The 16,387-nt window shown below is 34.6% G+C and overlaps 1 protein-coding gene across 3 annotated transcripts in view; it reads left to right on the forward strand.

Annotated features, from left to right (window-relative positions):
* LOC141400619 (paired box protein Pax-6-like) overlaps window positions 1-16,387 on the forward strand; it is a 260,551-nt gene that overhangs the window by 54,076 nt on the left and 190,088 nt on the right. The window contains exon 1 of one of the 3 annotated variants that reach the window (XM_073979913.1): window positions 9,133-10,209. The exons of 1 other annotated variant lie outside the window; for it this stretch is intronic. In XM_073979913.1, the coding sequence (XP_073836014.1) occupies window positions 10,041-10,209 (169 nt within the window). In that variant the 5' untranslated portion in view covers window positions 9,133-10,040. Of the gene's footprint in view, window positions 1-9,132; window positions 10,210-16,387 lie in introns of those variants that run through there. One more of the 3 variants, XM_073979909.1, reaches the window with a different exon arrangement.

The following is a 16,387-nucleotide window of genomic DNA, read 5'->3' on the forward strand; positions in this document are numbered from 1 at the left end:
GTTAAATGTCAAATGCATTAAATTCATGGAGCCAATACTTTTTGAAAAATCTTACTGAGATATTGATCTAATAGAATAAAAAACAAACATTCAATTTACATTTTCAATCAGCAGTTAAAATTTTTTGAAATTTGGAAGATGTCTGTGAGCAACATTGGTCCATTGTGGTAATAAAGTGGTTACATTAGTGGAAGTCGAAAATGCTGGTTAATGGTATTCAATGAAATACAAAGCGTCATTAGGACATTCGGGCTTGTGAAAAATGTTGTATTTATATTACTATTCGAAGATTGGACTTGAATTAAGGGAAGATTGACACATTTTTCAGTCACGAATATCTGTTCAAATATCGATGATGATAATTTTATGTCTTAGATGAAGGCCAATATTATCAGGTTTAGAGTCTGCACATAAAATAGAAAATATTTTTCAAACGCTTCTATTTGGAAAAATGTCAATATGAGCATTTCAAACACCACCATATATCTCAAAATTGGCTAATTCGTGAACCATATATGATAAATATAGACCAATTTTCCATTCCATTTCCATCAATCTTTAAAATTAAACAAACTCATCAGTTTATGCTTTTCCACATCATGAATAATAAAAAATATAACGATAATACAAAGACTTAAGAAACAAATTTTGTTAATTTTTATAACCACAATGGCCCAATGTTGCCATAGGGAACATTTGGTAACTCCGAACCATGAGGATTTTTTAAGATTTTTTTCGCAGAGGACTTATTTTTGCGAGTACTAATCATAATAAATATGAAAAGAGATTTGTTTAAAAATAAAAACAAAATTCCAACAACAACCTCACAGGCAACTGTGTTGGTGTTCTTTTCAACTCACAGAATTCGAAGAATTCTTAGTTGATACGTGCTGACATGTTGCAAAATATTTTGATTTTGGTGTTTCTTTGGAAAAGCCGAAAAGTGAGTGTGATTCTCATTCATATGAGAATACTAGACACTTAAAGAGTTCGATTTTTCGCTTTTTCATTTCAAAAACTGAGAAGCCAATTGATAATTCCCTTCGCCGGGATGAAATCATGATATTGGTAGCGATCAGTAAAATTTTGCAACACTGTCAGTTCGTTTTGAAAAACATTACTCTCTGTAATAGAGAGTAATGATGAAGTTTAAGCCATTGGGGGTAACACTCCAGACCAGAGCTGAGCAAAATCGAGAGAGAGGCAAATTTAAGGGAGAATTAATATTTAATTTTTCTTGATGTTTCATTACTTATTTCGACATTTTTTAAACATTAATGTTGTCTAAAATCCACAATGCAATTTATAAAAAATATAAATAAAAAATTGCATAAGCTATTAATTGTTTATGGTTCACAAAAAACTAAGAGTATGTTTTTACAATTTGCCTGTGTGCTGGCACACAGGCGTGCTCACCCCTGCTCCAGACTGAAAAACAATCAAATATGAAAAATATTTTTATCTCTACGGAAAAAATTCGGGGTTCGAAGGGTTAAATAGTGATTATATTTTTAAAAAAAATCGCTACTACTTATTTTGTACCTATTTTTCTTCAACATTTTAAATCAATTATAAATTAAAAATTGTACCTATCTCAAAATAAATCACTTAAATTTTTAAAACGGACATTTATCTAAAATAGGAAAACAAAATTTTGATTCAACGCAGTGAAACAATTTTGTGCAATTTATCAAACAACACTACCGTAAAATACTTTGCGCCTTCGGAATGTTATGATGGCCCGTTTCTCTCAGACGATTCGAATTTAAATTCGTTCGAATTACTACCAAACTCCTGTTATTGTAGAAAATTCTTGTTTGATTGAAAACAAAATGAATCATATTTTTTACAAATAACAGAAGTTTGGTAATACATATGTACATACATAGTTGTAACGAAGTGGAACTCGAATAATCTTAGTGAAATAGGCCATTAAATTAATTTATTTGTGGACATTTTCGAGTATAAGAAACAATCTTCCATTACATTGTAATCGTATGTGTGTGCATTTGAATATCAAACATCAATGAATTATAGAAATTAGCTGTGTTCCAGAACTAAAAAGTTTTTACAATTTTTACGACTTTTACACATTTTACTCGAAAAAGTGTTCCCGTACACAAAAAAGTTGTAAAATGTTCACTTCTCTTTAAACAAAAATGGCGCTGAATGACGCTCTCTTTAAAAACTTTTTACACGACAAATTTGGGCGAGTAAAAAAATAGTAACATGGTTGCCGGCGTCTGATTGGCTGATACGCCGACTTTGACATTTGTTCCAGTTTTTTTGACGTATTTTCCATTTTTCCGTTCCCGAACTTTTTGAAAAAACTTTTATGTGACAACAAAATTTCTTTCTTTCTCTCTTTTACGAGTTTTACTATTAAAAAGTACGGGAACAAAGCAATTGTTATTTTAATTTTGTCAACTAATTTTTAAACGATGGCATTACTCTGGCTATCATTAACGATTTGCTGCAAAATAATTAAACCCACTCATGATTGTAACCGTATTTCTTAATTAGACAACAAACGTAACCGAAGAAATGGGAACACTGCCGATCGATCATAATTACAGCATATTTGGCAACGTAATAATTGCTCGAAGTGTGTATACCACACAAAGTTACGCACACATGTTCACACATACATAGTTTGCTTTGCTGTTTATTTGTAATGTCGGTAGTCAAAATCAATTATCGTAACAACCTAACAAAGCAATGGCAAATGAATTTTCCTTCTTTTTTTATTTTTTACTGGTTTATTCTTGTTTTGAGGCGGTAAAATGTACAATAAGATGTAGAAAACAAACACTTATAATCAGTGATGCCAACTCAAAATAAAACTATTTCACACAGTAACTGATTGCGAGTACAGTTAATTCCGCATAATGGATATATCGCTCATTTACTCAAAGAGTGGCATAACTCAAAAAATGCGTTTTCTGAGTGAGCAATTTCCATTTTTTCTACTCATCTTGTGTCAAATTTTCATATCGATATCTCAAAAACTCGACGAGTTACAGCTCATTTTCTACGAGTTTCGCATAATTCAACACAAAAGTTTTTTAGTTTATGAAGCACTAGAAAACTTCAAATCATGCTTGATCTTGCACAGAAATTTAGCACTAGTATCTGGCTAGATGTTTACAAAATATGGTCCAAGTAGTTATTTTAGTTTTTGTGTAATAATCTTTTTAAGCGAAAAAGTCAAATTTCAATCACCAACTTAAAACGTGTTTTTCTCGAAACTGGATTTTTCGAGATGTGTCAGTATTTGAGTAAATGAGCGAAATGTATAAAAAAATCCCGGGGTACCCTATGTCCTATTCCTATTTTTTATTTAAAAATGCTATATTTGTTACAATTACGAATGTATCGGTTTGAAAATTAATTTGTGGGACAATGGTGGTTGTGTCTCCGACCTTACCTACCCAGCAAAATGTTTGCCTCCAAAGATGCAGTTAAATGATATGTACAAGTGATCTGGATGTGCATCAAATTATGCATTTTCACTGATGATTTTTACAAGAGCGTGACTACTGAAAGATGCACTCCAAAGCACTGCATTTTAACTAACCTTTTGGCACTGCATTTTAACTGACCCTTTGGCATTGCATTTTAACTAACCCTTTTGCACTGCATTTTAACTGACCCTCTGGCACTGCATTTTAACTGACCCTCTGGCACTGCATTTTAACTGACCCTTTGGCATTGCATTTTAACTAACCCTTTGGGGTAGAATAGGAGGCAGTCCAAAGCACGTGTTTGGTACAGGCATTCTGCGGAAATTGTGCAAGCCATTACAAAATATGCCAGAACAAATAAAATGCATTTATTATTTGTGCAAAACAAAAATATTAACAACTTTATTACATTAACACAAATTATGAAAATTCTCCATTGAATTCAATCGCAAACATGCGTGTTTCCTCCGCTTGCATTTGTTCCAAGCTGAACTGTTTTTGCTTCATTTGCTAAATGGGTTGTCTTCCCATCACCAGTTAAGATTTCGACACGTACTCCAACAGCACTCCATTCGGAAATTTTCTTCTGGTGAGTTGCCGGAAAAATGTTCACAAATTAAATATTATTTAAATATTAAATATTATTTAGTTTATATTAACACGCTTATCTCTTTTTGGAAAATGAAAGCCGCTGCCTGTAGAGATGTACAATCTGATTTATGTACATATAGGGATCTCTAACAACTGCTAATAAAATGTAGCGAACGGAGTGCCTTTTTCACGACTCCGTTGAACTGCATCCGGATGTTGTTAAAATGTGACAAGTGGATGTGATTCTTTGGATTGCATCCAAATGCGGTTAAAATGTGAGGACTGGAGTGCCTTTTTCACGACTCCAGTTGAACTGCATCAAAACATGCCGTGACTGAACTAGTCCACATTGCACTACTTCCAATTTATTTTGCTGGGTACTTATTTGAGACTTAAAGACCGCACCACACACACTTTTTATACCCTCCACCATAGGATGGGGGTATATTAAGTTTGTCACTACGTTTGTAACTACTCGAAATAATCATTGTAGACCCCACAATGTATATATATTCTTGATCGGCGTGCAATTCTACATCGATATAGCCATGTCCGTCCGTCTGTCCGTCTGTCCGTCTGTGGAAATCACTCTAGCGTCCGAACGGATTGACGTAGGTTGATGAAATTTTGGGAAAATATGTTATATTTACGTAGGACTTTTGGTATTGAAAGCGGGCTATGTAGGTCCACGTTTTCGTATAGCCCCCATACAAAATGACGCGTGACGCGTCGTCGTTTTAAGGAATTTTTAAGATATTTGGCCCATTCTACCACCGAAATGGTTGTAATTTGGTACTTTATATCTCCAGAGGCCAAAAAATATTCCTACCAAAGTTGGGTTATATAGGTCCACGTTTTGGTATAGCCCCCACATAAGGCCCCTTATAAAGTACGCGTCATTTTAATATATTTTGAATGTATTAGACCCATTTGACCAAAGAATCGTTTTTAACTTTGTATTTTGTGTTTCCAGAGGCTAAGAAACATTTCTACCATAAAATGTTTATATAGGTCCACGTGTTGATATAGCCCCCATAATACAATATCTCCCGATTTTCGATATTTTGCCTCATTATCACACCGAGATGGCTGAAATTTGGTATTTAGTCTTCTTTAGGCGTATAAAACTTTCCCCCAGAAATTTTTAGGTATAGGTCCACGCCATCTTATAGCCCCCATAGAACGGTACCTTCCGAATTTCGGTATTTTGAAGGTGTGGCCGAAATGGCTGAAATTTGTGGTGGAGGGTATAAAAAGTTCGGCCCGACCGAACTTAACGCTTTTCTTACTTGTTAAATATAAGTATTATATCTTCAAAACTACTGTAAGGATTTTTGTAAAATCTGCAGATAGTGTTTCATGGTGAAGATAGAAAATATATTTCGATGAATTTCGGAGGGGGTGGGGAACCTTTCCTGTGCTCTATATTTTCAAATGCTGTATTTTGAAAAATTAGCGCTGTATATGCAAAGTTTATGACAATATCGGTTTAGACATTAATTTTGGGATACAATGGGGCTGTGTTCCGTCCCTAGGTACTTATTTGAAGCCAAAAATACCCAATCACGCCCACTTTTTAAATACTAATCTAATCTTTAAATGCTGATGACCGCGCCAACTTTTTGCAATACATTATTTTCATGAAATTTTCAGAAAATATTCAGGAATGTCCCGTGGGGAAAATAGGCTATGTATTTGTTTATGAATTTCGCAGGTCTCTATTGTTTTATTTTCGCTATATTTGCTAAAGTTATGAATGCATTGCAAATGTAATTTGCGAAACAACGGTGGTTGTGCCCCGGGTCAAATGTTCTTAGTTTAGGTCCGAGGTCAAGGCCACTTCTTAAATATGTTATATCTCGAAAACTAACGAACCGATGAAATTTTCTGGAATGTTCGGTGGTACACGTAGGCATTAATCTCGGACGTTGTACGGTACAAATTGCCTTAAATAGTGAGGTTCAACGATACAAAAAGCGTAGATCGTTAATCAGCAATGAAAAACTAAAAACATATACGGATGAATATTACGAAAATACTTGTTTCTCTGTCCCGACGCATTTAGGGTTAAAAATATTGAAAAAATTAAGTTCTTAGAAACGGAATAAGTAAAACAAAATGTCCTCTAACTAGTTTCGAAAATCAAAATAAAATATTGTACATATTTATATGAAAAAATTAATCGAAAGTTACAAATACGCATTACCGTGTCATGTCCCCAGTCGCTTTGTGCTCAAAAACACTGATATTCATTAATACATTTTCTATAAATGAAGTACGCCGAGTTATTCTAGAAGAATTAACAAAGTCCACTTTAATTTCATAAATATAATTTTATTTTTTAAATTATGATTTTGAGACCTTTTAGTCGTGTCCCTACTTTTTTTTGTCATTCCCGTGGGCCGATGTGTTTATTAAGAAAAAATGCTTTAAACCGGTTTTTGTTTATATGTAATCCTTCAATGTAACGGCAATTCCCGTTAGTTTTAAAGATAATCCACAGAAATGAAATATGTAGTTAGTTATTTAAGAGCTGTTGAAATATTTAGTGTTTTTTGTGCATGTTCCTGAAATTTTGTCATTTTTTCCGTTATTTTTCCGCTATTTATATTATAATTTTCAAATTGATGGTATAGGTATGTTCATTTTTAAAGTCTTCATTTAATTATATTATATCATATAACAAATTTTGAATATTTCCAGATTTAAATCCAAGAATAATCACGTTTCCATCATTACCATGGGTATAATTAATGTAAATTTTAGATTATTCAATCTATGATAATTATTAAATACATTTTTTGTAGGATTTTTAAACAAACCATCAAATACAACATGGAACCATAAAGAAAAAGTAGAAATGAAGAGGAAAAATAAAAAGTCAATAAGGAAAGGATCATGTCGACCGAGCCCGACTTTATGATGCCCTACACCGTTGTGAATATGTTAAATTGTAATTGGGAGCTATATATCCAAATAGACCGATTTCAACGTCGAGGCTATAGTTAATTAAAACAAAGCGAGGACAAATCTTACAAAATTAAAATATTTAAATATAATTTCCGTGGGACTATGTCCTCACCGTGGGTTGAAAAAATCCTTAAATATACATACATGGCCAGTTGCTAATTTATGCATAAAATTGTCTTATAAAATAGTATCAGCCGAAAAATATTTATTTAAAGCCATTATCGCACTTTGCCGTTTTCGACACCTGAAACCAGTCATTTCACAATATTCACCCATACATACGTCTCGTAAGCGGAAGAATTCGACTTTAACAAGTATTTACAGTATTTATAAATAGATCGCGGTAGGATAAAGATAGCGAACATAGACGATTATCCATCCTTAACAGCATCACTGGGCGAAAAATCGGACAAAGTCCGTTAGAGAGAGGAAAAATGTATCTGTAATTCGTTACATTGTCGATTCTATTGCATATACCAATCCCCAGGTGTAGACGTTTTTACCCTGGGAACTCCAAATGCCTAATTGGAAAAACTGGAAAATACATGAAATCGGGCGGAACCGTTATATGAGTTGTTGGTGGAGAAGTTTATAAACACTACGAATTCTTAATGCTAAATTACATCCAAATACATTCAATCGGGCGTAGGCCTATCCACAACTTTTGACGGATACTTTTTATGATCACTACGAATCCTTAATGCTAAATTACACCCAATTTAGATCGAAAATGTAGATAAAATGTTAAAAGTACATGTAATAGGGCGGTCCAGGTTTATGGGGGCCTATGTCTAAATGTTGACGGAGATTTTTTTACTACTTTGAATCCTAAATTACAAATTACAGCAAAGTTTGACGGATAATGTACAGTCGAACCTCGATTATCAGTAATGGTCGAGCCGGAGGTATTACGGGTAATCCATTTTCCCGGATAATGAAGTAACACTATAAAAATATGGGTTTTTTGCAAATATTTACAAAAAAGAGCAATTATGAATTTAATCTCGAGAGTAAAATATAAAAACTTCTCTAAAATAATTCATTTATGCATTGTTTTTCACGGTTAATCGGTGTAAATTGAACAGAAAATCTGATTTTTCTTTTCATGGATAATGGAGGTTTACGGATAATCGATTCCCGCATAATCGAGGTTCCACTTTATATAAAATCTTCCAAACGGATTTCTTTTGATCTTTCTTCCTTTTAATATCTTTTGAATAAGCTATTATTGTTTTAAATCGGTTAAGTTAAGGCGAAGTTATAGTGGTTTAAGTCTGAAAAACCCCACTACTATAACTTAGCCATTTGTTAACCGACTTAAAACAATAATAGCTTATTCAAAAGATATTATTGACCCCTTTAAAAGGAAGAAGTATCAAAAGAAATCCGTTGTGGATAAAATAAGATATGTCCGTTTAAATTTGAAAATATAAGAAACCCAGATTTTCACTACTTTTACCGTTATAAAAAAAATAAAACGAAGTGGACCAAACGAGCTAAAGGCATTTTCGTTCTCCATGGATCCCAACACGATGGAATTTTGCATCAGAACGCTTGAATATTTTTCTGGTCAACTTTTGTAGCACAGTGCCATTTATGGACATTTTCCGAAAAGTTTGCACCTTCTCAAGACCAAAACTGCCTGAAAAAGCGTTCCAATGCTTTTGCGGTGTATTAGAGAGTTCTTTATTACGGTCTTGGATATAATTTTTGTCTTTGTGTTGGCTCGAAAATCTCAATGGTTTGGCTGTTATATGCCAAGATGTCAAAAAATCGTAGATAAAAAACTTAAAGTCAAAATCGGGAGGCTCGATTTTCGTCGTAGACATATGGTCCAGCAGACTTTTTTGCTCAATTCAATCCCAGGAATCTGAAACGCGAATGGCCTATTAAGGTTTTTTTCCTTCCGTACAAATCGCCCCGGCCTAATGGATACTATACCCTAACATGTTGTTATGAATACGTTTATCCGTTCTTATGAATACGTTTATCCGTTGCCTACTGTAATTAATAATAATAGCACAATGTGTTCCCCATCTTTTCAATATTTCTTTTACGAGTTGTTTGGTGTTCATGATTACAGCAACACGATTTTACATTTGCACACAGTCACATAATGGAATTTAAATTCTTCGGTAGCAAACTTGTCTGGATTTTATGTTCACTCAAGTAAATGCACGCAACGGATACGGGTTATACCTATTTTGGTATCTCGTTTATAAAAAGCACTCATTTCACTCTCCCACTCAGGTGTACAACTCAATTGGAGAGCGGATTCTAGGAGTGTGTATATGTGTGTTTTCATGCACCATAGTAATTGTGGGTTCATCATATCAGTGAAACCCCCACGAACATATCGTAGCAGAGCACCAACATGCCACCACCCAAATTTCCAAATTTGTTTGTGTATGTATTCATCGAATGGGGATGAGTTTTTGTGTTGAGTGTCAAAGCGTTCTCATCACCGCGTTCAGTTATCCAGTTATCGTCGTGTATGTGTTTGGAATTAACGCGGCTGTTGTTTTGCTCGGAACAAGCGCGCAACTTACAAAGCGTCGGCATTTAGACCGTTTTATTGCAATCGTAAACTCCCCTGACATTGAAGAGATAATAAAAATTAATGGACAGGTTGACAGACGTATACATCATCATACATCGTATACATCATACGCTAGTAGCAATTTACATATACATACATATATACCTTGTACATGCAAGCAAGCATATACATATATCAATACATAGCTTGGATTCGAAATGATAAATAAGTTCAAGTGAAGTAAATACAAAAACGTGAAAACCAAATGAACTGAAGTGAAAAATAAAAAAAAAAAAATTAACGGAAAACGGGGGGCTTGGACTTTTATCTCGATCAATGTATAAATTGGTCCACGTTTACATCCCGTAACTTACATAATTGCGCACACAGAAAAAAACTTTATATGTGTTCTCGGTGCTTTGACTGCCGTTGGTTGTTGACAGTTCATCTGAAAAAAGTGTGTGTCCCGGTGGAGTATGGAATCTCCTCCACGACATTCAGCTATCAGCTTAAAAAGTGGTGGTAATTCAAACGGCAGTAGCTGTGAACCAGTAAATTTGGTCAATCCTAATGCTTCTCTGTCTGGAATAAATACATTGAGTACTGCTACATTACCGACGGTGCCCATCCCACTCCCTTCCTCAGGTAATTGTTTATTAACAGTTAACCAATATATGCATGTATGTACATTAGGGTTATAACAAAAAAAACCTATGTATCTAGTGTCATGTGGGGAATGTTGTTTTGACAACAAATTACGTTTTTAAGGCGATTTGGCAAAAAAGTTGCCACGCCGATTTAAAATTTCGATTTTAGTTTTTTAAACAAACATTTACATATGTGAATACATATGTTTTATTTAACTTAAAAACAAAACTCTTAAAATATCCCAATTCGGTTAAAATTTTGTATTGAAGATTATATTCACTTTCAATAAAAAATTGCTATTTTAAGAATGATTTTCTGTTGTAATAAAACAATTAACGAAGTAACTGCAGTAGAAAACTTGCCTGCAATCGGGGCTGGTACTTTTTAACGGCAGGGGAAAACTGCGTGCATATGTATATGTACATATGTACATTAGGGCGACCCATAATTTTTTAGTGAATTTTTTAATTAGTTGAATTTTTTAATGCACCTATAGCTGTAGACAAATTGCTATGGAAACAAAGATCGTTCGGATGGCACGGTTAACGTTAACCGATTGCCATAAATGTAAATACATATGTATGTTTCCATACACATCCCCGAAGGGACACTGGCGACTTCTCTCATATCAATGAGTGCACGCCGATTAGAGTTGGGTAATTTAGTTCCTGTTCATTGTACTAGTTCCAAAACGCATGTTCACTGTACGAGTTCCAAAACGTATGAGTCATAAAATCTAACGTGTGATATTACGTATACGCAGTTTGTTCATACAATTGGTTTGGGCCATTGGAACTGCGTAGTGAACTAGATAGTTGCATATAGTTCATTTGGCACAGCTCTAACGCCGATTCATATTAGCTCAATGATATGCGACCTACTTTTTATCGCCGAGTCCAAACGACGTACGACACCACTTATAGATAAGTTTTACATGGGTGCAATACTCAGGAAATGCCGCCTACATTATACTGAGGGGTATTTTGCCACTGTTGGGAAGTATGATGTTTTTGTCCGGCCTGGGAATCGAACCGCAGATCTTATGAGTGCAAGGCGGACGTGACAACACATTACTTAATATTACCCCATGTAATCCTAATGCACATAACTATAAAATTCCATATTTTTGAAATAAGGTATATTTTGTATACAAATTGAAATTAGGTATATTTTGTATATCTTTGAAATTAGGTATATTTTGTATGAAAATTTAACTGTTTAAACATTTAACCGGAATCCAGCTTTTAAGTTTGCACTGCACTACTTTCTTCGATCCATTTTTTCGAATATTAAAAAATTGTAGAGCACACCTAAATACGACTAACCTATTTATCTGTTAACAAAAAAGAAATAATTAAATAAAATTAAGCAGGGACGTACGCAATAGCTGGCAATGTTTGATTGGAAATGTTCGGTACAAGTCTAATCTGCACTCGGGGATTCGAGTTATTTATTTCAATTAATTAATGGTATACAAATAACATTAATAGGTTTTTTAGATAGATCTTCTTATTAGTATCAGTCCTCGCGGTAAAAATGTGTCCAATTGATAACTTAATAAGGCAAAAGTAACACAAAACTTTTTTAATGGGACTGCAGATAATGTGTGATATAAGGATATGTACTTTGAAGAATAAGAAATACTGTAAATCTTTGAAATAGAATCGAAAATGCTAAATAAGAGCTACTGTGTTTGAAAATTCTGGGATACACCAAAACGTAACCTAGTTATGTAATATTCATTTGAAAGATTTTTTAGTTATTGCGTCAATTCTGTTGGAGAATAGCTTAAAATAGCTTTACGTAACACTACACAACATTTTTAATTTTATGATTTTTGGTCAAATTGACTTTTTCTCCAAATAATTTTTTTGCCCATTCCGACCCCTGAATATTATCCGACCATCACCAAAATCAATAGGCTTCTTCCCCTCCGGGATCCAAAATTTGGTGACGATCCGATCAAAATTGCGACCTGTAGCGTGATTACAAGGTTTAGATGGACAGACGGACGGACACACATAGATCGACTCAGCTCGTCGAGACATTAATTTTGGTATATATAAGTATGGGTCTACGACCACTATTTCGATGCGTTACAAACGTTTTTTGGCCAAAACCAACTTATAATATCCTCCCCACATAGTGGTGTAGGGTATAAAAATTTTTGAAATTCCGCATTGCTCCGGAGATATAGCATCAGAATCGGATGTACATCCAAAAAATTTAGATTTTGTATGTAAATAACTATAGAATGGTCACAGATACAGTCTCCAAATTTGGAATATGTGACGGAATTTGGCATACAAATAAATGTGCCAAAACATATTGAAATCGTTTCATATATGTTTTCGGCTGATTTCATGTATTTTATACACCAAACTATATGCCCGATTTCAATGAAATTTGGAATGTGTGACGAAATTTGCCCTACAATATAGCGAAATTGGTTCAGATTTGCATATAGCACCCATATATATTTTCGGCCGATTTCATGTATTTGACACATCAAACACGCTATATATGCCCGATTTCAATGAAATTTGGAATCTGTGACGGATTTATTTCCGGGAATACATTTGCCAAATTATATTGAAATTGGTTCAGATTTGGATATAGTTCCCACATATATTTGGTCGGTGTAGCGAAACGCACCGGACTTGTTTGTTTCTTTGTTTGAAGTTTATGGACTCAAAAACCGCGGAACAGATCTTCCTGAATTTTTCAGAGTATATTACTACATCACCTGAAAGTAACATAGGCTATAAAAAGTTTTGAAATTCCGTCTTGATCCGGAGATATAGCATCAGAATCGGAGGTACCTCCAACAAATTTAGATCTTGTGTGCAAACATCTATAGAACGGTTATAGATACAGTCTTCAAGGTTGGAACGCGTGACGGAATTTGGTCTAGAAATAGGTTTGCCAAATTAAATAGATATCGTTTCAGATTTGGATATAGCTCCCATATCTATTTTCTGCCGATTTCATGTATTTGATGCACCAAACACAGTATGTATTTCAATGAAATTTGGAATTTGTTATGGAATTTAGCCTAAAAATAGATTTGCCAAATTATATTGAAATCGGTTAAAATTTGGATATAGCTTCCATATATATTTTCGACCAATTTTATGTATTTGATGCACCAAACACGGTATGTATGTCCAATTTCAATGAAATTTGGAATGTGTTATGGAATTTGGCCTAAAAATAGATTTGCCAAATTATATTGAAATCTGTTCAAATTTGGATATAGCTCATATATATATTTTCGGCCGATTTCATGTATTTGATGCACCAAACACGTTATGTATGTCCAATTTCAATGAAATTTGGAATGTATTATGGAATTTGGCCTAAATGGGGCCGCGAAGCGCACCGGGTTCAGCTAGTATTAAATAAAACTGGTTTGCATTATTAATACATACATATGTTAATGTAAGAACATTTAGATTTCGTTTAAATAAATGGCATTGTCAAATTTCTGTTTGTCATAGCGAATTGTCCAATTTTGACACTGGTGGTGATTATCGTAAAATTTAGGGGATGGAATGGACCAAATCCGTAATTTTTATCCGATTTTAAAGATGCTCTACAGACCGCAATGATAGTCAGATCGGCGCGAAATTTTAAATAAGGTTTGAGTTTATTACGAAGAAGAAGCGTGCAATTTAAGATGATTGTCAGATAATATACTGGTTAAATGGGACAAAACTTTTGTGTGAGAAAATGGTAAACTTTAAAAAGTATTTTTTATAATTGAATTGATAATTGAGCTAAGGAGTTTGTATTGAAAAAGTGATATCTAGCCAAGTCCACACACATCCAACCAATATGCTACGATCGTTTCACTGGTGGTTTAATTCAGCTGATCAGGCATAAGGTTGAGTTTGAAAACTTATATATGAGTAAAGGACAAAAAAATTTAGTTTCCATGAAGCCAAGTTTACCAGCAAAGCTCAAAATTTAACAAAATAATAATTTGCGTGGAAGTTATGAGCGCGTAAATGAATAAACATAGGCAAAAACACGTTGAAGCTATCGAGGTTTTTTACATTGCTATTCGATTGCTGATTAAACCATTCAAATGACGGACATCTGCCCAACCTAAAAGTAGAAGAACACAAAATGAAGTTTACACTTCTAATATATCACTTTTCAAAATTTCCACTGCATCCACCTTTTATGGATGCTGGGCTTTTGAAGCCAGATTTTAAGTGTTTTTTGTATTTTTGATTTAACTTGGACGCGCACTCGGGTATTTCAAAAAACCAATCATAGGATTAAAGTAATCCTGATTACGCATAATTTGATATGTATGTTGGCTATGTACCCCACAAAGCATCACAGTAATCTACTGCCAAAGGCCACAATTTAGTGACATATTTTTTCTATAAAACCTATTTTTTGGGTACAGTATTTACAATATCCTTTTGAATGGGCTGGTACCCCGCGATATTTTAGTTTTTCGGCGGTCCGGATCATATAAATCATAGATCGTGACAATCCATCCATATACAAACGAAAGAAAAACAATTCGTTATATCGGAAAATCGCATCAAGTGGTTTTGGGATTTCACGATTTACACGCATTTCAAAATGTATATTACCCGATACAGTTTTCCTTCAAAATTATTCCTTCCTTCCTCTCTGGGACCCCCATTAATCACCAAAATTTCGAGACGATCCGACCAAAATTGCTACCTGAAAAAACGGATGCATTAACGACTATTGCGATATCTCCGATGTTTGACCACCTACGCCAACCTACTTTGCATCATTGTAAAGGTGGGATTTTCAGCTGTCACCGACATGATTTGCTTCAGAAAGGTCCCCAACCAAAGCTATGACATTCGTCATTAATTAAAATCGCAAAAATAAAAAATGCTTTTGAAGCGGAGATATTCACTTTGGAATAAAACGTTGATTTTTTCTACAAATAACACTGTGAACCGAAATTTAGGGGGGGGGGGGGGGGGTGAAAAATTCCTTTTAGGGTGAAAGCCCTTGATGAGTATATACAGAACCGCAAAGGGCAGATCCGCATTGAGTCGAATTTTTGAGTTATGGCGTGATGAATTTTTCACTGGAGACCCTATAAGCCATCAGAAATTAGCGTTATATCTTTGTTCGCTGTTGTTTTGGCTTATTTTTGATATGACTATCTTCAGTCAAATCTAATGAGAATCTTTTTTGTAGAACATTTCGATCTTCTAACTCGCTTCCTTCCATGTCCTTTTCGTCCTTTATTTCAAGAACCGCAATAAAAGTACCACAAGATGACATTTTTCAGCTTCGAAATGTTCTGCAAAAATGTCGCTCAGAAAATTTTAGGTACGGCTCTTAACTGACGACTAATCGATATTATCGCGTTTTTATAGTCCTTTTTGAAATCTACACTGCTTTTGTTCAGAAAAAACTATATTTTGTTTTTCTGTATATTGTTGTTGTTGTTGTAACAGTGTTTGTTATTATGTTTGTATGTTCGTTCTTCTCTTCAATCTGGCTCTGGGTCTATCTCCAGTTCCAGGAAAGTGGCTGCTTCGATGGGATGTAACCACAGATCCACTGGGGTTAGATGAGTTGGTTTGGCTGCGCAGTTGAAAAGGTGTTTTGTGTCGTGCGGGCCCCTGCCACATACTGGGCAGATGTCTTGCACGTCTGTATATTCGTTTTTGTTGGTTGTTGGAATATACTTACTTACTTAGCTGGCCCATTACAGAACATTTGTTCCATAGACCGAACTAAGAAAAGATCTCCAATCCTCTCTGTTTTTGGCTTCGCTTTTTGGAATACCGCGCCTTTTCATTTCTTCATCCACTTGTATGCTCCATCGAAGCTTAGGCCTGCCGAATCTGCGTGCACCGCCATGTGGCATGTACTTATACGCCTTTTTAGGGGGTTCATCATCGCTCATTCTTATGATATGGCCTAGCCAAAGCAGTCGTTGCATCTCGATACGTTTAACTATATTCATGTCTTTATATAGCTGATATAGCTCGTGGTTCATACGACGTCGATATTCACCGTCAACGCAAATCGGCCCGTAGATCTTTCGAAGAATTTTCCTCTCAAACACACCAAGCACTGCCTTATCTGCTTGCGCAAGTACCCATGCTTCGGAGCCATACATTAGCACGGGTAGTATCATCGTTTTATATAGTGTTATTTT

Source organism: Musca autumnalis, unplaced genomic scaffold (genome assembly GCF_047663935.1).
Source record: "Musca autumnalis isolate F117 unplaced genomic scaffold, ASM4766393v1 scaffold_4, whole genome shotgun sequence".
NCBI lineage: Eukaryota > Metazoa > Arthropoda > Insecta > Diptera > Muscidae > Musca > Musca autumnalis.